This window comes from Geotrypetes seraphini, chromosome 2 (genome assembly GCF_902459505.1).
Source record: "Geotrypetes seraphini chromosome 2, aGeoSer1.1, whole genome shotgun sequence".
NCBI classification, from domain to species: domain Eukaryota; kingdom Metazoa; phylum Chordata; class Amphibia; order Gymnophiona; family Dermophiidae; genus Geotrypetes; species Geotrypetes seraphini.
This window is the reverse complement of record NC_047085.1, coordinates 1988463-2011204: the sequence shown is the minus strand read 5'-3', so window position 1 is coordinate 2011204 and position 22742 is coordinate 1988463. Positions and strand designations below refer to the sequence as shown.

Here is a 22742-nt window from a genome sequence, read left to right as displayed (position 1 = left end):
CGGGTGTTTACCATCTTGCCGGCTCCCTCCTGTGTCTTGCTGCAGCATTTGCACGTTTGTGTGGCCCCAGAAACATTTTTTGGCGGCCCAGTGAAGCCAAAAGGTTGGACACCCCTGCTCTAAAAGGTTTGTGTACCCTATAGAATTGCGCTAAGTGCCAGTGCATGTCATAACTTTTAGGCCAAGAAAAACCAGGCCTAAATGCCTGTGCCTAACTTGTGTGCACATTGGGCGTATTCTATAACAATGCCCACTTTCCCACCATGCTCCTCCCCTGGTCACAGCCCCATTCAGATTTGTGCACTAGAATTTGTACACAGCACTTTATCAAATGTGCTACCAAGTTATGTGCATACCTTAAAATTAGTTCCAATAAGCGTCAGTTATGAGGATCTAATTGTCAATGTGAGCCCTTTGCTTGAGTACCTGAATGTAAACCACATATTTATTTATTTCGTTTTCTATCCCGTCCTCCCCAAAGAGCTCAGAACAGGTTACAGGCTAACATACATAATATACAGTTAACACATTACAATGTGCCATAGTTACAGTACAAGTTTTTATCTTAAGTAGTAAAGACCGGCTGCAAAAGTCTCTATCAGTGACCTCACACAACAACTCAATTTTCTGTATAAGTAATATATTTATTAGTAATCAAAAATAGTCAGCTTACAGAACAAGTCTTCAGCCAATTGAGTTAACAGAGCACATACAGAAAGCCGGTGTCCTGATTAATCCCCTAAGAGACTGGCACTTTTATACATTCTCAGTAACCTAGGACCACGTTAGTATATGCTACGTTCTTGATTTCTATTGGATATTCATAATTGTCATTTTCATTATCAGTTCATTGATTGGTCAACACTTATACTTTCTGAGTCATACTGAAGCGTGAGGTCTTCTTGCCAAATGGCTTTCCTAACTGCCCCTGACATATGTGCTTTTAATATCAAGAATCACTAATTTCCGAGCAAGGCCCATCCTATTCCTTTTTACTTATTTGCACAGTTATCAAGTTCATATCCTTGTGGTTGATCTTATTTTTCTGGTAAATCAGCTTGACCTAAGTTATAGAGATGTGGTATTCCCTTCTGATGCTGGTAATTTCCATTCTCACAAACAAACTTCTTGTTTGTCGTGGTCAGCAGATGTTTGCTAGTTTCTGTGTGAAAGATGAGTTTCGCATGGAACCTTCTTATGTTAGCAGAGAGAGAAATCATATGATAGATGTCTAATAGTTTGTTCAGGGTGCTTTCAGGCTTATAATAGTATTGCCATATTTCTGTTAATTTGAGGTTCACAGGGGTCTGTCTTCACCTCCAGTTTCATGGAGGTCTTAGGATCTTCACCTGTACACCTGTACAGATCTTTCTCTTTCCCCTGCCTCAGTAGACACATATTAACCTTTTCCTATCGTAATAAATTTTACGTTACGCTGGTTCCAATCGTAATTATCGCTACTGCCCAACACATTTTCTGCATCAAAGTCCGAATCATTATCCAACTCAGACTCCGAACTTCTTGGTAATAAATAGATGGGACAAATGATAGGTAGAAGGTGTACTGTATGTCCCATACCATGGGACAAACGATGGCAATGACATTTTTGGAATGTCCCGTCATCCGGGACACATGATAGGAAAAGGTTAAGGATCTAAAACCAATATACAGTTTACAGGTTAAATTTGACATAGTTATAGTACTAGATTTTCAATCCAAGTTTTTATCCTAACGTGACACATACTGAGAATCTTGTATCAATATACATTTCTTTGTAATCTATTGGTCATGGACAAGGGAGTTAGATGACGAGGTATGTTTTTATTGCTTTCCTAAAGTTGAGGAGTCCTTCAAGGGATCTGATCTGTGGGGGAAGCTGATTCCAGTGGCTCGGAATGAAGTGGAAGTAGGAACGCTGTTTTGCGGTTTGCAGTTGAAGGGCACAACCAGGATGCAGAAGTCTTTTATTATTATTTTAGGACAAAACAATTGCAAGGCATGAAATTAATAGTTGAAAATAGGCTGCAGCCAAGAGAATGTTATTTCATTAACGTTTGGGTAGCAGATTTGTGCTGTTCGTACCGATATCTGTTTTGTTTTGGGGAATCTAAACTTGGCACATATGACAGCGAATTGCTGTGGTAAAAAAAAAAAAAAAAAAGAAAGAAATGACTTTAGAAGGATTTTGAGATCCTTATTTCCCCTAATGGTTTCTCCTCCAAGATCTGGTTTCAAAGAAAACCATCTTACACATCTGGGGGCTTCTCACATTGCAGATACTCATTATCTGGGAAGTCCAAAGAGAATCAAGGGAGGGAATTAAGTAGTGTGAGCCAATTTGAAATTGAAATATTTGCGATTAATTTTTGTATTTTTGTTTTTAACAAAATTCTGAAGTTCTTTTCCCACAGGAAGTGGATTTGTGGATTTGTGGGCTGCAGGGTTGGGGGGAGGAGGATGAGGGCAGATGGAAAGAGGAATGAAAGTGGGAAATAGTAGCTGCAGTCCCAGTCTTCTTCCATGCATGAGGAGGAATTCTTAAAAATGGCCTTTTTTTTCTCATTCCTATCTCAAAGCACTTGTTTTTTTGCCACCTTCCAGGCCTGGAATGCATTTGGATACCATTTGGGAAGCTAGTGTTGAGGAGGATTCTTGTGAAAGTACAAAGTTCACTTGACCTTGCTGTAGTACTGCAGTAGAGGTGGAGTAAGAACATAAGAATAGCCTTACTGGGTCATCAAGCCACCCTAACCGTTTTAGTCTTTCCTCATATGAGAGGAGTTCCATCCCCTTTATCATCTTGGTCGCTCTTCTCTGAACCTTTTCCAGTCCCGCTATTTCTTTCTTGAGATAAGGAGACCAGAATTGAACGCAATAGTCCAGGTGAGGTCGCACCATGGAGCGATACAGGGGCATTATAACATTCTTAGTCTTGTTAACTATCCCTTTTTTAATAATTCCTAGCATCTTGTTTGCTTTTTTTGCTGCCACTGTCTATTGGACAGAAGGATACAGAGTATTGTCTACGATGACACCTAGATCTTTTCCTTGACTGCTGACCCCTGAAGTGGATCCTAGCATCTGGTAACTAAGTTTTGAATTATTCTCCCCAAAGCGCATCACTTTCCATTCATTCACTTTAAATTTCATCTGCATTTGGATACTCAGTCTTCCAATTTCCTGAGGCCTTCCTGCAATTTTTAACAACTTTGAAAATTTTAGTGTCATCTGTAAATTTAATCACAACACTTGTCATTCCAATTTCCAGATCATTTATAAATAAGTTAAATGACACTGGTCCCAGTACAAATCCATGCAGCACTCCACTGTTTACTCTCTTCCATTGAGAAAAATGAGCATTTAACCCTACCCTCTGCTTTCTGTCCAGGGCTACAAAATCGTACCACTAACTAGAAGCTGGAAAAAAGGAGGAGGTCTAGCAATAATCGTCAAAAACTTCTTCGACTTTACTAGAATAGATTTTAAAATTACAGAAGAACTGGAAACCCTAACGTGTAAGATCACTAACACCGAATTGGAAGAACCATTAATTGTAACACTATTCTACATCCCCCCCTAAAAAATGGACAAGTGCAAAAGAAGAATTTGTTGAATTCCTCTCGGTCAACACCATAAAAGGAACGTATAACATGTTGCTGGGTGACATAAATGTACACTTAGAACAAGTGAAAAAACCGGAAGTGATTGAAATCGACACATTCCTAACTACCCTAGACTTCGTAATACCAAACAAAGAAGTAACACATGAAAAGGGACACTAATTAGACATCGTAACTTTTTCACACAAAGACCTCCCCGAACCCAAGATCCAATACTGCATAGGAAACTGGGAAAAATGCATATGGTCAGACCATTATATGTGCAATTTTGAGCTACGCTGGCAAAAGAAATACTCAATTGCAAAACACACAAACAAAGCTAGATAGAATAAAACAGTCACCTGCAGAAGCACCATCAATCCAACAGAATTCTGGATGCACTATGAATTATACCCCAAATCAGAGGAAGAACAAGATTTCCCTACCAGATGGGAAAAATTCACCAAAGATATACAAAAAGAATAACAGGATATCAAAAGAGTGGTATGATGCTGAATTACTAGCCCTTAAACAAGAACTCAGAAAACTTGAAAGAACATGGCTCAAAACCGATAACGAGGAAGATAAAAGAAATTGGAAACAAAAAATGATAAACTACAAAAATCTCATAAAAGAAAAGCGTTATAAATGCTATGAGCAGTCAAAACAAACAGCAGAGAACTGTTCAAACTAATGAACAGACTAACAGATACTACACAGACCCTAAAAAATCACAATGAACAGATGTCAGCGGTCAATACCCTCGCCAACTACTTTAGCAAAAAAATCATAGACTTAAGAGTCTCAATACCTTCTCCCTCACCAGATTTTGAATTCCAATTCAAACCACAGGAAAGGGAGTCCAGTGCTGATATGATCTGGAATCAGTTTGAGCCCCCTAATTGGAACAATTTCCTCACCTTATTCAACAAATAAGCCAAATCGAACTGTCTATTAGATGAATGCCCATCTAAGATCATGCAAGTTGCAGTACCTGAATTTAAAAGGGACCTATTTAACTGGGCAACATCCACTCTTAAAAGTGGAACATACCACGAGTTTATGGGACATATACTGATCACACCCATCCCCAAAGACCAGAAGAACTCAATCTCACTGACGTCCAATTATAGACCCATAGCGAGCACCCCTTGTTCACCAAACTGCTGGAAGGGCTGGTCAACATGGAACTAGTAAACCACCTAGATAAATTCAATCTCCTAAACGAACACCAATCAGGTTTTAGAAAAGGATACAGCACCGAGACAGTCCTAGGCTCTCTCCTTAACCATCTATATGACCTCTTCAGTAAAAGCACCAGCGCCTTGATCTTACAATTAGACTTTAGCAGTGCTTTTGATCTAGTGGACCATGAAATAATGCTAAATTGCTTAGACGCAATGGGTCTATCAGGAAGAGTTTGGACTTGGTTCCAAGGCTTCTTAACCAAAAGATCTTATCAAGTGGTCTACGACAGGAATTATTCTAACTTTTAGAAAAGCCCTTCGGGAGTTCCTCAGGGTTCCCCTCTATCTCCCACCCTGTTTAATATCTATATCTCCTCCTTAGGTCACCTACTTCAAAAGCTAAACCTAACATATTATATATACGCAGATGACATCTCTATTCTAATACCAATGACCAACGTGACCAATGTCACCTTAAAGCATATCTCCTACATCATGACAGAAATTGAACAATGGACTACCAACTTTAAACTGAAACTAAATTCAGAAAAGACGAAAATTTTCTTGGCAAGCCCAAAGGACAAAATCACTACAACAACAATACATCTAAATGGTCATGATCACTCAATATCTAAATCAATAAAAATACTAGGAGTCACCTTAGATACCCACTTGACCTTGATCGAACACACAAATTCGGTGACAAAAAAGTGCTTCTCCACGCTTTGGAAACTGAAAACTATAAAAAAATACTTCGACCCTCTATCTTTCAGATTACTGGTACATTCATTGTTACTATCCACCCTAGACTACTGCAACATCATTTATGTGGGTATACAAAAAAAAAAGCCGTGAGAAAATTGAGAATAGTTCAAAACACGGCCGTCCGCTTAATATTCGGACTAAAGAAAAGTGATCACGTTAGTCCCTTCTACAGATTGCTGCATTGGTTACCAATTGAGGCAAGAATTCTATTCAAATTCTCCTGCTTTTGCTATAAACTGGTGTGGGGAATGGCCCCTAACTACTTACTACCTCATTTCGAATTTTACTCCCCCACGAGGATAACCAGAAATCACAACCTGTTCGCCTATCCGAAAATCGCAGGCTGCAGATATCGAACCTTCCTGGATAGAACATTCAAGTTTCAAGCTGGTAGACAGCAAACTTGGCTAGGCTACTTCATTGATGGTGCCAGATTGACATACAACGCCTTTCAGAAAGAATTAAAGACCACTTTGTTTAACAAATTTATTTCCTAACCAGACTTTCTCCCCCTGGATCAAAGCTACCACTCATCATACTAAATTCATTACTCCTCATTATCACTACTCTGTATTCTCTGACTGTACAATGTCTTCCTCACAATTTGTGTTCAGTTATGCGCTGATTTCTAACCATATGCAATGTAACATGTCAATATTAAATTGTAACCTATGTATATCTTTCTTCTTGCCAATTTGCACCATGTAATCACTGACCGCTCAGTGACCTCTTCTTTATTTGTACACTGTAATTCGCTGACTGTACAGCTATTCTTCATTGTGAACCGCCTAGAAGTCACAAGATTATGGCGGTATAGAAAAAATAAAGTTATTATTATTATTATCAATAACCAATTCCTAATTCACAACATAACATTGCCTTCTATCCCATGACATTCTAATTTTTTCAGGATTTTTGTCAAAATCTCATGAGGATTTTTGTCAAAAACGTACATCAACCATCTCTTCTTTATCCACATGTTTATTCACACCTTCAAAGAAATACAGGAAATTGCTGAGGCAAGACTTCACTTGGCTGAACTCATGCTGAAATCTCTTCCATGAAACCTTGTTTGTCTATATGTTCTGTAATTTTATTTTTTACTAGTCTTTAAGCCGTTACATTAACGGGTGCCAGAATAGATGTGTGTGTCTGTCTGTCTGTCTTTCTTTCTGTCTCTCTCTTTCCTCGGCTGTCCACCACCACCCCTTGCCTGCTGCCCCTTCTCCCTTCCTTTTACCTCCCCCATGTCCAGCAGCACCCCCTTCCCTGCTCCCCCTGTCAAGCATCAGCCCTTCTCCCTTCGTTTTACTTCTCCCATGTCCAGCAGCACCCTTTCACTGCTCCCCCTGTCCCTCTTCCCTGCTCCCCCTATCCAGCAGGTCCTCTTCTCTGCTCCCCCTGTCCAGCAGCACTCCTTACCTGCTCCCCCTGCAGCTGACTTCCTGGTGTCCTCTTCAAAGCAGCCTGCTGAGGATCGCGGCTGGCTGTAGCGAACCTTGCAGGCCGCTCTGCACCTCGGTAGCACGTTCCCTCTGACGTACACGATCGCGTCAGAGGGAACATGCTACCGAGGTGCAGAGTGGCCTGTGAGGTTTGCTACAGCCGGCTGCGATCCTCAGCAGGCTGCTAGCGGCATCGGCAGCGGTTGGTGAGTGAGGGTGGAAGGAGAGAGTCGCCGGCGTGTTTCCTGGCTCCGTGTTCCAAAATGGAATACGGCCAGGAAAGGACACAACACGCCGCAGGAATCACAAAACCCTAAGTGTGCATGCGCGCTTAGGGTTTTATTATAGAAGATAATAGTTTCCACCATTTTGCCTGGCTCTGAAGTCAGACTTACTGGTTTGTAATTTCCCATATCATCCTGGAATCCTTTTTAAAAATCAGCGTAACATCTTCAAAACTCTTGAGGTTGTGTTCTGGACTTACTGAAACCACCATAACAGGTTCATCCCCAATCTATCTGTCTCACCATTTTGAATTTCCAGGCACAACCTATACACGGTGTCTACTTGTTCATCTTTCCGTCTTTGAAGGGCTGAATCTATAAGAGATTCCTTGATTGGACACTATCATTCCAAGCAGGCAAATAGAAAAGACGTTTAACCAACTTTATTTCAAATGCACTTTCTTATCAAACTTTCAGGAAATGAATCAAAACTTATCTCTTTGATAAATTTCTCTGACTCTACTTCTGCCTTGATGCATTCAAGTTTCAAGTTTATTTATGACTTGATACACCAACCATCACATGTATCTGGATGGTTTACAATATTAAAAATCTAATATAGAAATTTGGTTAAAATAAAGAGGGGGTAAAACTAGACTAAGACAAAATTAGACTTATTAGAAATGAAAGGAACTGGGGAATAGGGAAGTTTTAATTACAATATGTAAATAAAAATAAAAGGAAGGATAGAGAGATAAGAAGGGAGATGGGGATGTCGCTTCTTAAAAGCATTTTCCCCCTTTAATAGGTCCTAAAACAATCCCAGATAAATTCGATTAATCTTAACATGCTAATGTAATTTTGAAAGTTTTTTGTATTTTCGCTGTCTGTATACAGTCTCTTCCTCTGTAAACCGCTCTGAACTATTTGTGGTATTGCGGTATATAAAAATAAAGTTATTATTATTATAAATCTTTCACCATTCATTCAATTTTCTATACCGTTTTCCTAGGGGATCTCAGAATGGTTTACAGCAATGGTTCTCAACCCTGTGCTGGGGACCCCCCAGCCAGTCGGGTTTTCAAGATATCCCTAATGAATATGCATGAGAGAGATTTGCATACCTGTCACTTCCATTATATGCAAATCTCTCTCATGCATATTCATTAGGGATATCTTGAAAACCCGACTGGCTGGGGGGTCTCCAGGACAGGTTTGGGAACCACTGGTTTACATGAGATCATCCAGGTACTCAAGCATTTTTCCCTCTCACAATCTATCTAATGTACCTGGGGCAATGGGGGATTAAGTGACTTGCCCAGGGTCACAAGGAGCAGCATGGGTTTGAACCCACAACCTCAGGCTGCTGAGGCTGTAGCTTTAACCATTGCAACACACCACAGACACGGATTAATAACTGCTCAAATTGCATGCCTAAAATCTTTTCTCTGTAAAATACTTTGTTACCCTATTCAACTGATGTGGATGGTAAAAACATGATCTCACACGGCTTTAATTTGTGGTTGCCTAGACAAAACCCCCTCCAGATCCACTCTGAGCTTGGTTCAACACCTTTAATTCCACCTCCTGCCAGCAAATAACATGGCATTCATTCTCGACTGAAGCCTTCTATACCCTGAAGACCTTGACTTGGCTTGGATTAAACTGCAGTTCGCATCAACCCATTTCCTTACTCTCTTCAGTCATGCAGCTTCCACGTATCTGATTCTTTTGAGCACATAAAACTGAATGTCATCAGGAAATAGCTGGTAACCGGTACCCTCATCCTTTAAAACCTGAGCTACTGGGGCTAAATAAATATTGAACAATAATGGGAACCATAATCTTCTGATCTGGTAGGACAAAAGGAAAAGAAATTTACAGGTAAGTGAAAGTTTAGCTTTTTATTTCTTCTGTCTAGGATACAAAGAATAAATTATCTTCTTTTTACTTCCTGTGTCTGTTTGCTGTGTCCTAGAGAGAAGGATGGGATAATTCCCTTCTCATATTTGTAGGGAATAGGGGGATATGGTAACCTCTTCTTTTCATTTTTGTCAAGTCATCTGTCTATGTGTTGGCCGGGAGATGGGATAGACAATTCCTGTATGCTACTTCCTAAGGGAGGTGGTTTAAATAAGCCCCTTACCCCTCATCATTTCAGGTGTCTGTTTGCCATTCATTGGACTGTGGGTGGGTCAGCTGCTTTGTTTCTGATTGCTGATTTGTCCTTGCAGTGTTGGTGAGAAAAGGGCCCAATGGAAAGGCAGAACTGATCCTTTTGGACCATGGATTGTATGAGTTTCTGAGTGAGAGGTAAGAGTGGCCTTGGTCAGAGAGTTTCAGATCTGGAGAACTCTTGCCAACAGTTGCTTTTAGTGTAAAAGGAAGCTTCAGAACCAGTTTATGGCTCTTTGCTGACCTCTCAGAGTCAAAATGAATAAATGTTGAGGAAGGGAGAGGAGAGTGGGGGAGGAATAGAGAAAGGAAATGTGAAGAGAGAGTTAAGGATAGAGAAGAGATGGTTAAGAACATGAGAATACTCTTACTGGGTCAGACCAATGGTTCATCAAGTCCAGTAGCCCATTCTCATGGTGGCCAATCCAGGTCCCTAGTACCTGGTCAAAACCCAAGGAGTAGCAATATTCCATACTACCGATCCAGGGCAAGTAGTGGCTTTCCCCCATGTCTTTCTCAATAACAGACTATGGACTTTTCCTCCCCCATGGATCAGGAGATAGTCCTTGGAATGATGGTGCCTGAGGATCTGAAGGTGGCTAGACAACGTGACAAAGCAGTGGCTGTTGCCAGACGAATGCTAGGCTGTATTGAAAGAGGAATAATCAGCACAAGAAAGGAGGTGCCCCTGTACAAGTCGTTGGTGAGGCCCTACTGGGAGTTTTAAGTCCAGTTTCAGAGGCCATGTCTTTCCAAGGACAAAAAAACTTGAGGCAATCCAGAGGAAGTTGATAAAAATGGTACAGGACTTATTCCAAAAGACATAAGAAGAGATTGGATGCTAGAAGAAAGGAAAGAGAGAAAGAAGATTTGATAAAGATATTCATGTACTTGAAAGGTATTAATATATGAGGGTGCTTCAAAAAGTTTCTACACATTCATATTTTCACGGGAAATGGTTGGGGCAGGAGAAGTTGTAAGAGGGCAAAACAGGGTTATTATGTGGAAAACTGATGTCATTTGCTTTTGAGATATTTACTAAATAGTGTTTTACAAAAATAAAAGTGCGGAAATGTTTTGAAGATCTCTTGTACTTACAAACCTCTTTCAGAGACATAGAGGCAATACGAGTAGAACTAGATGTCGTGGGTGGCAGTCTCAGGAGTAACATCTGGAAATACTTTTTCATAGAGAATGTACTGGATGCCTGAAACACCCTTCCAGGAGAGGTGGTGGAACCAAAAATGATGGGGATAGAAAATCAAGGGAAACAACATGGCTGCTAAGGTGTTACATTGGACAACGGTAGTGGGAGTAAGGCCAGTGCCAGGCAAACTTCTATGGCTACCTCCTACAATTGGTAAAAGAGACAAGAAGGTTCGGCAGCTACAGTATTGGGAACTATAGTCAATGTTGGACAGACTTCCATGTTCTACATCCCACAAATGGCAAAAGAGAGAGGAAGATTCAGCAATCTAATCTAATATACAACCTATTAATTGCTTGATACCAAAAAGGATCAAGTATTGTGTATCACATTATTATCATATGCTGTGATTGAGGGTGCTATACAACTCAAGGGGGAGGGGAAAACATCTGAAGTAGTAAGTTACATACTGTTAGCAATACTTTGGTTTTAAGATACGATCTTGTCCTAAGACTACTTCACATTTAACTGCCTATATATGGTTGGTATGATAGTCTCTCTTTCTCTCTCTCTCTCACATCATATAATGATTAGAAAAATACTGAGATTCATATTGGATAATGGGTGTGGCAGTGAAAGAGTTAAGGGCATGATTGCTAGGGGTAAAAACTCTGTGGTGCTTCCCATCCCTTGCCTTTTGTGTTTAATGGTTAATCCAGGGCTGGACTGGTTGGGCCAAGAACGTCTTTTACTGTGTTATATACTGTACATCCTGTTCACAGGACCTTCATGAGGCATTTTTCAAATAAGTAGCATGTTGCATATACTGTGCACAGGTTTACAGAGGGTGTTCTGGACAGAGCTGTGGAAGCCTTTGGGTGATATATGAAGCCTGACAATTAAGTTTGCGAACTCATCCTAGAAAAAGTGTTACATACCTCATTGCTGAATATCATTATGGTCATCTTCAAAGTACTCCCCTTGGGAAGCTATGTACCGATGCAAGCACCTAGTCCACCCTTCAAAGCAATTTTGGAACTCTTTTTCTGGAATGGCCATCAGAGCCTTCGTCATATTACCCTTGATGTCCTGAATGTCATCAAAATGTCTTTCTTTCAATATTTCCTTTATCTTTGGGTAAAGAAAAAAGTAATTGGGGGCCAGATCAGCTGAGTAGGTAAGATGTTCCAATACAGTTATTTGTTTACTGGCTAAAAACACCTCACAAACCGTGCCATGTGAGCTGGTGCATTGTCATGATGCAAAAGTCATGAGTCGTTGGCGATAAGTTCAGGTCGTTTTCATCTAAGTTTTTCAAGCAGCCTTTTTAGCACTTCCAAATAGTAAACTTGGTTAGCTGTTTGTCCAGTTGGTACAAATTCATAATGAACAATCTCTTTGATATCAAAAAAAGTTAGCAACATCGTTTTGACTCTTGATTTGGACTGGAAGAATGTTTTAGGTCTTGGAGAATTGGCTGACTTCCATTGTGCACTTTGACACTTTGTTTCAGGGTCATATTGGTACACCCATGTTTCTTCAGTGAAAATATGGCCCAAAACATCATCTTGCCTCTCCTAAAGGTCTTTGAAAACTTCGACTCTCTTTTGCTTTTGTTCATCCTTTGGGACGGACCCTTTTTGCACACACCTTTCTTTTAGATGACCTATCCTACAGCTATATGGAAGGTCATATGTCATTAGACTAAGATACCAACCCTTTTTTTGGCCCTATAAATTCTAAAAGCTGTTTAGACTCAAAGAAAAGGAAATTCTTATTTTGATAAGATACATAACTTTTTGCAGGGAATTTAACAAGAAATATAGCCCCTAAAGTAAGAACTCTTGGCTTCAGGGCTAAGAATTCTTTTCTTCGCCTCTGGGTGTTTTGAACAAGATCTGGAAACATTCGGACATTAGAGCCCAAAAACTTATCATTAATGTGACGAAAGTACAAACAAAGAATATGCTCCCTATCACTTTTCAGAGCTAGAGTTATCAACATAGTGGTTCTATCTGTTATCACCTCCAGAAAACTTTCCAGATATGAAGACAAATTAATGTCCCCCAGTTTATCAATTGGCATTTCTACAGGGGTAGATTCCCCTTGTGGCCTCTTAATATTCAAGTAATATGCTTTGACAATTGGAGGTAGATTTTCTGGTGGGATGGCTAAGATCTCACAAAAATATTTTCTCACCATCTCAACTGGTGAGATAACAAGAGACTTAGGAAAATTCAGAAATCTTAAATTATTCTTCCTGAGTTGATTTTCAAATTTCTCCATCTTATGAGATATATATATCCTCTCTGTAACCATTTCCAATTGCACAATTTTCATCTCTTTTAAATTTTCTTCTTGTTTCTCCAACTTTCCACCTAAGTTAGATAGTAACACCCCTTGTTGTTCTACTTTGGAGAAGATAGTTCCATAGTCAATTTTGATAATTGAAAGGCTCAATGATAGATATGGCCTGCCACAGCGCTTCCATATCTATTTTTCCTGGTTTTTTCAACTCCCCAAAACTGATGTCATTCCCTCCCAAAGCACCTCTTACCTCTTCTTCTACGGTGCAGGGAAAAAGCTGGCCAAAATCGCCCACACCTTCCTCCTTAGACTCCAGTGGTGGTGTCCCTCCATTGCTGAAGTGTAGCATTTCCCCACAGGGCAGCTGAACTCTGGTGTCTCCTTTCACCAGGTCACTTCCGGGATGGGGAGGAATATCTCTCAGTTCCGGGCTCAATGACACCTGGCTGACTCCCGCACTGAGATCCCCTGAAATATCCGGGTTCTCCGCCAAGGTAGGTCGGGTCTCCTCACCCGAGCGAACAAATGCACTTGTAATCGTTGTTTGAACCAAGCGCTGAGGGGTCCCTACCGCCGGAGGGTTAGGGCGGGAGGTTCCTTTTCTCTTTCCCATTTCAGCTGGGAAAGAGTACCGCAAACACTGAAAAACAAGCGGTACAAGCTACAGTGCCCGCTAAAGAGTCCGTCCTCGACGCCATCTTGATCTCCGCACACACCTTTCTCATGCCAAGATATTCAGTTGAGATTTTCCTGTTTCTCTATCAATGTTTACTTGGTCTTCTATGCTTCTTACAGTCAGCTGATGATTTTGATGCACAGTTCAACAAATTTTTGCAATGTTTTCGGCAGTTCTGCTAGTTACTGGCCGCCCTGACCTTTCTTCATCAGTGACACTTTTTCTTTCACATCTGAAAAACGTTTAATCCATTTGTACACTGCTGTTTTCTTTGTGGCATTATCCCCATAAACTTGGACTAACATGTCCCTGATTTCACTTCTACTCTTGCCAAGTTTAACAAGAAATTTAATGTTTGTTCGTTGCTCTAAATTAAGTTCCAACATTATCATGACGGCACACAAAATCACATAACAATAATGAACGCCACTCAGTAAGACACCGCCACACATTGACACAAACACAACTGTAAGACACTGATATACCAAGGTTATGAGTTGCCAACGTAAGTGCACGGAGGCAAGTTTGCAAACTTAATTGTCAGACCTCGTGTATGGACAAACCCCACAGAACTGCCTTCTCAACAGAGTTATCCAGTGTTTCCTCTTTGTTCCTCCAAAAGTCCTCTTTAACCATGGAGAGATTTTCAGTAGAGACTTGGGAAAAAGGGGAAAGACGCTTTCTTAAAATGTGGACACTGCAGTGTCTGAGAAAGCGCTCTACGTTTCTGAATATATTATAGCTATGGGACTAACTGCTCAAATTTTTCCTTTTTGCTTTGTGATAATTGGGGATCTGAGGGAAGGGAAGGGATGGAGTTTTGGGGGTTGTTAGGGGGAAAGGAGAGTGGTGATGGGGTTGTGTTGTGTTAGAGGTTCAGCTGGGAATAGGCTTAGATTTAAATAAAATATTTTTTTGTCGATGTTTTGTTTCTTGGATATGTTTCATATGAATTGTATGAAACTACTTTCTTGTTGATAAAAATATATTTCTCATAGAAGCTCTTAGAAACATGATGGCAGATAAAGGCCAAATGGCCCATCTAGTCTATTCATCTGCAGTAACCATTATCTTTCTTGCAGATCCCTGTTGACCTGTAGAGAATGACATGGGGACAAATTTTTCCCCATCCCCACAGGAACTCAATTTCCCTGTCCCGTCCCCGCAAGTTTTGTCACTGTCCCTGTCCCATTCCTGTAAGCTCTGCCTTAACTGCACAAACCTCGAACACTTGTGATTTGAAAGTGTTTGAGGCTTGTGCAGATAGAAACATAGAAATAGACGGCAGATAAGGGCCACGGCCCATCTAGTCTGCCCACCCCAATGACCCTCCCCTACAGAACTTGCAGGAAAAGGACAGGGACAGGAAAAGAACTTGCTGGGATGGGAACATGAGTTCCCGTGGGGATGGGGAAAAAATTGACCTACTTAAAGGCGTCAGTGTTCTGAAAAACTTTAGAGAACAGTTGATGTGTAAAAGTGAGAGTAAACAGTGGGGAGTAGTTAGTATCAGCAGCTTCTTATCACAGCTCTTTGTTATCTCACTCAGGGACCGCAGAGCGCTTTGCAGGCTTTGGAGAAGCATTATCCTCCGCCGTGAAGCAGCAATGAAGAAGCACTCCTCTGAGCTTGGTGTGAAGGGTAAGTATGATTAATTGCTTTCTGGTGTCGCCATGAAATTTTCCACCCCTGAGTTTGAGCGGGTGCCCTCTTGTGGCCGAGGGTCCCTTGAGAAAGAAAATATCATCTTCCACTTCGACACGTCCCGTGAGGTACTTAAATGTTTCGATCATGTCTCCCCTCTCCCTACGTTCCTCAAGAGTGTAGAGCTGCAATTCAGTCTCTCTTCGTACGAGAGACCCTTGAGCCCCGAGATCATCCTGGTGGCCGTCCGTTGAACTGATTCAATTCTGCGCACATCTTTACTGTAATGTGGCCTCCAGAATTGCACACAGTACTCCAGATGAGGTCTCACCATGGCCCTGTACAACGGCATTATAACTTCAGGCTTTCGGCTGACGAAACTTCTATTGATACAACCCAATATCTGCCTTGCCTTAGATGAAGCCTTCTCCACTTGATTGGCAGTTTTCATGTCTGCACTGATGATTACTCCTAAATCTCGTTCTGCTGAAGTCCTAGTTAAAGTTTCTCCGTTCAAGAAGTACGTCCTGCATGGATTTCCGCTTCCGAGGTGCATGACCTTACATTTCTTAGCATTGAAGCCTAGCTGCCAGGTTGAGGACCAACTTTCCAATGTAAGCAGGTCCTGCGCCATATAATTCTGTAAACTGCATTCACTTACTATATTACATAGTTTGGCGTCATCGGCGAAAAGTGTTATTTTACCTTGAAGCCCTTGAGTCAGATCCCCTATGAATATGTTGAAAAGGAGTGGACCCAGAATTGAGCCCTGTGGCACTCCACTGGTCACCTCCAATGTTTTAGAGAGGGTACCATTAACCACCACCCTCTGAAGTCTGCCACTCAGCCAATCATTGACCCATGCAGTTAGTGTCTCTCCTAACCCCATCGATTCCATCTTGCTTAGCAGCCTGCGGTGTGGGACACTGTCAAAAGCTTTACTGAAGTCCAGGTACACGACGTCCAAAGACTCTCCCTAGTCCAACTTTCTTGTTACCCAGTCAAAGAAGCTGATGAGATTGGATTGGCAGGACCTACCCTTGGTGAATCCATGCTGACTGGGATCCCGAAGATTCCCTTCATTCAAGATCGTGTCCAATTTGCTTTTAATTAGTGTTTCCATGAGTTTGCACACTATTGATGTGAGACTCACCGGTCTATAATTCGCAGCCTCTGCCCTGCATCCCTTTTTATGCAGAGGAACGACATTAGCTAATTTCCAGTCCAGGGGAACTTTCCCCTTACTTAGGGAGAGATTGAATAGCTCAGCCAACGGTTTCGCCAGGACATCGCTCAATTCTCTGAGCACTCTTGGGTGCAAATTGTCTGGTCCCATGGCTTTGTTCACCTTGAGTCTTGCCAGTTCACTGTAAACTTCACCTGGTGTGAACTCAAAATTCTGAAACGGGCCTTCTGTGCTTTGTGTTGCCTTCAACTGCGGGCCGTGTCCCGGTGCCTCACAGGTGAAGTCTGAGCAGAAGTATTCATTCAGTAGTTCGGCTTTATTGGAATCTGCTTCCACGTAACTTCCGTCCCGTCTTCTAAGGCGTACTATCTCGCCTGTGTTCCTTTTTCTGTCACTAATATACCTGAAGAAGGATTTGTCCCCCTTTTTAATGTTTTTTTGCCAGAATTTCTTTCACTCGAAGTTTTGCCTCCCTAACTGCCATTTTGACCGCTGTAGACCTGGTCCTATATTCTACCTTTGCCTCTCTTTTCCCAGCCTCAAGATGACAGTGCCAGCATCCAGTGGTGTACCAAAGGAGAGGGGGGGGGAGGTCCGCCCCGGGTGCAAGCCCTGAGGGTGTGCTCCCGGCCTTGGCATCCAGTTCCCCGCCCCCCGATGTCCAGATTTTCCCCTCGCACCATTTGCGGTGGAGAAGCAGCCCGCAGCGGGATCGCGATGCCAGCAATCCCTGCGCTGCTTCGGAGCTGCTTCCTCCGCCATGGTCCCGCCCCTCCTCTGACGTCAGAGGAGGGGCGGGACCGCGGCGGAGGAAGCAGCTCCGAAGCAGCGCAGGGATCGCTGGCATCGCGATCCTGCTGTGGGCTGCTTCTCTCCGTAGGTGGTGCGGGGAGGCCAGGGGGGCGAGCGGTCCTTCGGGGTGGATCGGGACATCAGGCCTTCAGGGTGGGGCAGGCAGGCAGGCCTTCAAGGGGGGAGGGTGACAGGCAGGCAAGTAGGCAGGTTGGCAGGCCAGGGGGACAGGCAGGCAGGCCTTCAAGAGGGGGTACAGGCAGGCAGGTAGGCCTTCAAGGGGGGTATGACAGGCAGGCCAGGCGGGAAGGCAAGCAGGCCTTCAAGGGGGGGGGACAGGCAGGCAGGCAAGCCTTCAAGGGAGGGGGTGACAGGCAGGCAGGCCAGGGGGACAGACAGGCAGGCCTTCAAGGGGGGGGGGACAGGCAGGCAGGCAGACCTTGAAGGGGGGGACAGGCAGGCAGGCCTTCAAGGGGGGACAGGCAGGCAGACCTTCAAGGGGGGGGACAGGCAGGCAGGCCTTCAAGGGGGGGGGACAGGCCTTCAAGGGGAGGACAGGCAGGCAGGCTTTCAAGGGAGGGACAGGCCTTCAAGGAGGGGACAGGCAGGCAGGCTTTCAAGGGGGGGACAGGCAGGCAGGCTTTCAAGGGGGGGGACAGGCAGGCAGGCTTTCAAGGGAGGGACAGGCCTTCAAGGGGGGGGGACAGGCCTTCAAGGGGGACAGACAGGCAGGCCTTCAAGAGGGGGACAGGCCTTCAAGGGGGGGAGGATAGGCCTTCAAGGGGATCAGGCAGGCAGGCCTTCAAGGGGGGGCAGGCTTTCGGGGGTGGACAGGCCTTCAGGGGTAGGATACAGACTTTTAAGGGGGGATAGGCCTTCAGGGAGGGGGACCCTGGTGTATAAGTACACGGAGGGAATGGGGGGTTCAAAGAGACGCGCATATGCCGGACTTTGGGTGGGAAGAAATAATGGGTCTGAAAATAGAGAAAAGGGAGAGAGATGATGGACCATGGTTTTTAGGGAAGGAAGGAACAGAAAGGGAGAGAAGTTGGACCCAAGGGATGGTGTGGAGGATGGGGGATAGAGATACTGGATAGGAGGGTAGTTGGGAAAAGAAAAGGAGAGATGGTGGTCCCTGGGGTGGTGGGGAAGGAGGGAGAGATGCTGGATGAAAGGATAGTTAAGAAAAGATGGATCTGTGGAGGGAGACGAAAAAAGGAAAGATACCAGACCTCCTGGGGAGGGAAGGGAAACAGGGAGGACAGAGATGGCAGATGGATGGTTAGCATGCAGAAAGAAGGAAGAAGGAGACCCTGGCAAGCAAGTTATCAGAAGACAACCAGAGCCTTGGACCAACAAGATTTGAAAAATAACCAGACAACAAAAGGTAGAAAAACTAATTTTATTTTCTGTTTTGTGATTACAATATGTCAGATTTGAAATGTGTATCCTGCCAGAGCTGGTGTTAAACCGCAAACGTGAGCTAGGATTTAACAGAGAGAGGAAAAGTCCTTTTTGTTTCTTTATTTTATTTACACCACAGCGCCAGTGTGTTTAGGAGAAGCCAAAGGGGGGGTGAAAAAGCTATAAAATAAACCCACCAGGATGTTTGAAAAAAAACAACAACCCCAAAACACCCAATTGGGCAGGAAAGTTGAATCGAAAAACCAATTCAATAGGCTGAATCGAATCGGAAATTTTTTTTTTTCCCTTGAATCGGGCAGCACTAGTTTGCGCTACTGTCTTAGACTTTAGGACCTAGGATTGGGGAGAGATGGCATCCTCAGTACTTTATAATGCAAGTGAAACGAGGATTTGGTCAGACTTTTGAAGGGTCTGCAGAAAAAAAATATTGTATAGGCTGGGGACATGAGACAGCAGGAAACGGGAACTTTTCTTCCTTCTATTTTTGTGAATGGCAAGGCTGAGGATGTCGGAGAGTTCAGTTAAAATATGTGCTTTATAAGAAAATCTAATAATGTGTTTTATAAAGTTTGTAATCTTCAACTAGATAGTGAACTTTACTATCAGTTTTTGTGCATCCTTATAATATCTTTTGTACGTTTACTTGTTCAGGAACCTCAGCGCCACCACTCAGAGCTCAAACTGATATTTGTGGATAGAGTGGTCACAAATCTTGGCGGTAAATCAGTAAGGGGTTAAGCCTTGATAAAGCGTAATGCGAAACATGTCGGCAAGATGTTTCCCCTAGCCAGAGACCACAAGTTATAAAGCTAAGTACTGTTTAATGCTTAAAGCTTTAATGTTTAAATTCTTAAACGTTAAGAAATAACAAACTACACAAAAGCAAATAAGTTTATAGCTATAAAAAGGATCCGATGAAGAGCTAACACGTAAAGCTTAGAGCAATGAACGAGTTTGAGGTCTGAGTGGTGGCGCTGAGGTTCCTGAACAAGTAAACGTACAAAAGATATTATAAGGATGGGTCAAACATTGGTTTGCAGGCAGGAGACAGAGGGTTGGAGTGAAGGGTCACTACTCGGGCTGGAGAAAAGTCACGAGTGGAGGTCCGCAGGGGTCTGTACTTGGACCGCTGCTGTTCAATGTATTTATTAATGACCTGGAAACGGGGACGAAATGTGAAGTTATAAAATTTGCGGATGACACTAAACTCTGTAGAAGGGTTAGAACTACGGAAGAGTGTGAGGACCTACAAAGGGACCTAAGCAAACTGGAGGAGTGGGCGAATAAATGGCAGATGAAATTCAATGTAGGGAAATGCAAGGTCATGCATATAGGGAGAAAGAACCCGATGTTCAGCTACCAAATGGGGGGATTAGTATTAGAGGGAAGTAACCTTGAAAGAGATTTGGGTGTACTGGTGGATACAACAATGAAGTCAACGGCGCAATGCGCAGCAGCCGCGAAGAAGGCGAACAGAATGTTGGGTATTATTAAAAATGGTATTACGACCAGAACAAAAGAAGTCATCCTGCCGTTGTATCGGGCAATGGTGCGCCCGCACCTGGAGTACTGTGTTCAGTATTGGTCACCGCATCTTAAGAAGGATATGGCAATACTTGAGAGGGTCCAGAGAAGAGCGACACGAATGATTAAGGGCATGGAAAACCTTTCATACACTGAAAGATTGGAGAAGCTGGAGCTCTTCTCCCTGGAAAAGCGGAGACTCAGAGGAGACATGATAGAGACCTACAAGATCATGAAGGGCATAGAGAAAGTAGAGAGAGATAGATTCTTCAAATTTTCAAAACATATTAGAACAAGAGGGCATTCAGAAAAATTGGAAGGGGATAGATTCAAAACAAATGCTAGGAAGTTTTTCTTTACTCAGCGGGTGGTGGACACCTGGAATGCGCTTCCAGAGGATGTAATAGGGCAGAGTACGGTACTGGGGTTTAAGAAAGGATTGGACAATTTCCTGTTGGAAAAGGGGATAGAGGGGTATAGATAGAGGATTACTACGCAGGTCCTGGACCTGTTGGGCCGCCGCGTGAGCGGACTGCTGGGCACGATGGACCTCAGGTCTGACCCAGCAGAGGCATTGCTTATGTTCTTATGTTGATGCACAAAAACTGATAGTAAAGTTCACTATCTAGTTGAAGATTGGAGACTTATTAGATTGAGCACCCTTAAATTGGATTGAATATTGTGCATGGTGTGATTATAAAGTTTGTAAGCATTGCTGGCCTACCCGGTGAGGTATTCCTAATGGTGGTGGTAATGGTAGTGGCAGCGTGTCAATGTGTTGAGAGGAAGAGGTGGTTTGGGAAATTCTGCTGAGCAAACTCCGGGCCCATTTCCACCCCTCAGTTAGTCCACTCCATTCAACTGGTTCACACACTGAGTGGGTCTTTGGGTGTTGTGCCTGGGTAGTTGTTTTGGGATCTCTTCCAGTGGTTTGTCAGTATCTCTTTGTGGTCCAGGAAGGAAACTTTGTTAACCTTAGCATTGACCTTCAGAATATGTTTGTAACAGCGCTGCTTGTGTGGCTATGTAGTGATCGAAAGAAAAAACCAGACCTTTGCACATTTTTGCACTATATGGTGGGTGTATGAGGAGATTCACATTTCCTGCACAGCTAAGTCCTTGTGAAATTACCTTGTTCTTTCTGTATTTGACATCTAGCAAGGTCTCTGTTTTGAAGGAAAGATCTAAGCTTAAAAATGAAGTGGCCAGATGTTATGGTAAAAGCAGATAGCATTGCTGATTTTAAGAAAGGTTTGGACAAATTCCTGGAGGAAAAGTCCATAGTCTGTTATTAAGACATGGGGGAAGTGTCTGCTTGCCCTGGATCGGTAGCATGGAATGTTGCTACTATTTGGGTTTTGACCAGGTACTAGTGACCTGGATTGGTTACCATGAGAATGGGCTACTGGGCATGATGGACCACTGGTCTGACCCAGTTAGGCTATTCTTATGTTATGTTCTCATCTGTAGGGGCCTTTGTTTTCACTTCTTATTTTAATGTATTTTTTTCTTGGAACTTATCAGTGTTTTTTAGAATGGGAACAAAAATGGAAGAGAATTAATGTGTGTGGATTGGGGGGGGGGTTATTAATTTCTTCAGCTAAATAATTCAATCCACCTCAACCAGACATAGGAGAACTCAGGCACCATTCACACACCCTCCAACCAAAAACGTCAAAAGAAAAAAAAACTGTTCGACAACCTCCTAACACTCGACCCCCAACTCTACAACCTATTGACCTATGCAAAAGAAAAAAACATGTTTGTCTCATAGATGCTGAAACTGTACATCTTAACCTCCAAGACCAAAGTCGTGGTCATTGAGATGCAGTAATCTGATGTTTAATCTCAATGCTCCAAATGTCTCTAAGACCATGTTTTAGTTTTTATTTACAAATCCAGATATTAATTTATACCACATTGCGGCCTGGTGACCCATAGAATCCATCTGAAAACACAAGAATTTCAGGCTATGATAATTATTAAGATTTTTTCATTCAGGGAACCCCGCCTGAATGGCCTGCTTCAATTGCAACCATCTAAAATATTGCGATTTATTTAAACCAAATTTATGTTGCAATTGTGAAAACTCAAGCAGTTTGCTATTAGTTATTACATCCTCTAAAGTACGGATTCCTGCCATCATCCAATGTTTCCAGATGATTTTAAAACCGCCAATTTTGATCATGGGGTTTAGCCAAATCGTTTGAGTTGTTGATTTATTTATTGGAATATGAGTCAGACTACTTATATACCTCAAAGTTTTCCAGGTATCAACAAATATTTTATGTTCTTTATATAACCTTGGCATTTGGATACTAATAACATGACCAAGACGCAAAGGAAACATAAGTATCCATTCAAGCCAAAACTAATCTGGTATATTATCAATGGGCTCTGGGAGGATCCAATACATACCTTGACGCAGAATATAGGCCTGATGATACCTATAAAAATTTGGAAAATTTACCCCACCCTCCACAATTGGTCTTTGCAAAGACACTAAAGCAATTCTAGGAATTTTACCTAGCCAAATAAATTTTGTTAGAACCCTATTCAATTTTTTATAAAAAGAAAATTGGTATCATCCCCATTTGGTAACAAACTACAGGTAAAATCATCATTTTAACAGTTTGTACTCTCCCC

At 42.6% G+C, this 22742-nt stretch overlaps 1 protein-coding gene across 5 annotated transcripts in view; it reads left to right on the top strand.

Annotated features, from left to right (window-relative positions):
- ADCK5 (aarF domain containing kinase 5) overlaps nucleotides 1-22742 on the top strand; it is a 217052-nt gene that overhangs the window by 162703 nt on the left and 31607 nt on the right. For all 5 annotated transcript variants that reach the window (XM_033934864.1, XM_033934862.1, XM_033934863.1 and 2 more), the window contains 2 exons: nucleotides 9455-9533; nucleotides 15075-15166. In XM_033934864.1, the coding sequence (XP_033790755.1) occupies nucleotides 9455-9533; nucleotides 15075-15166 (171 nt within the window). The remainder of the gene's footprint in view (nucleotides 1-9454; nucleotides 9534-15074; nucleotides 15167-22742) is intronic.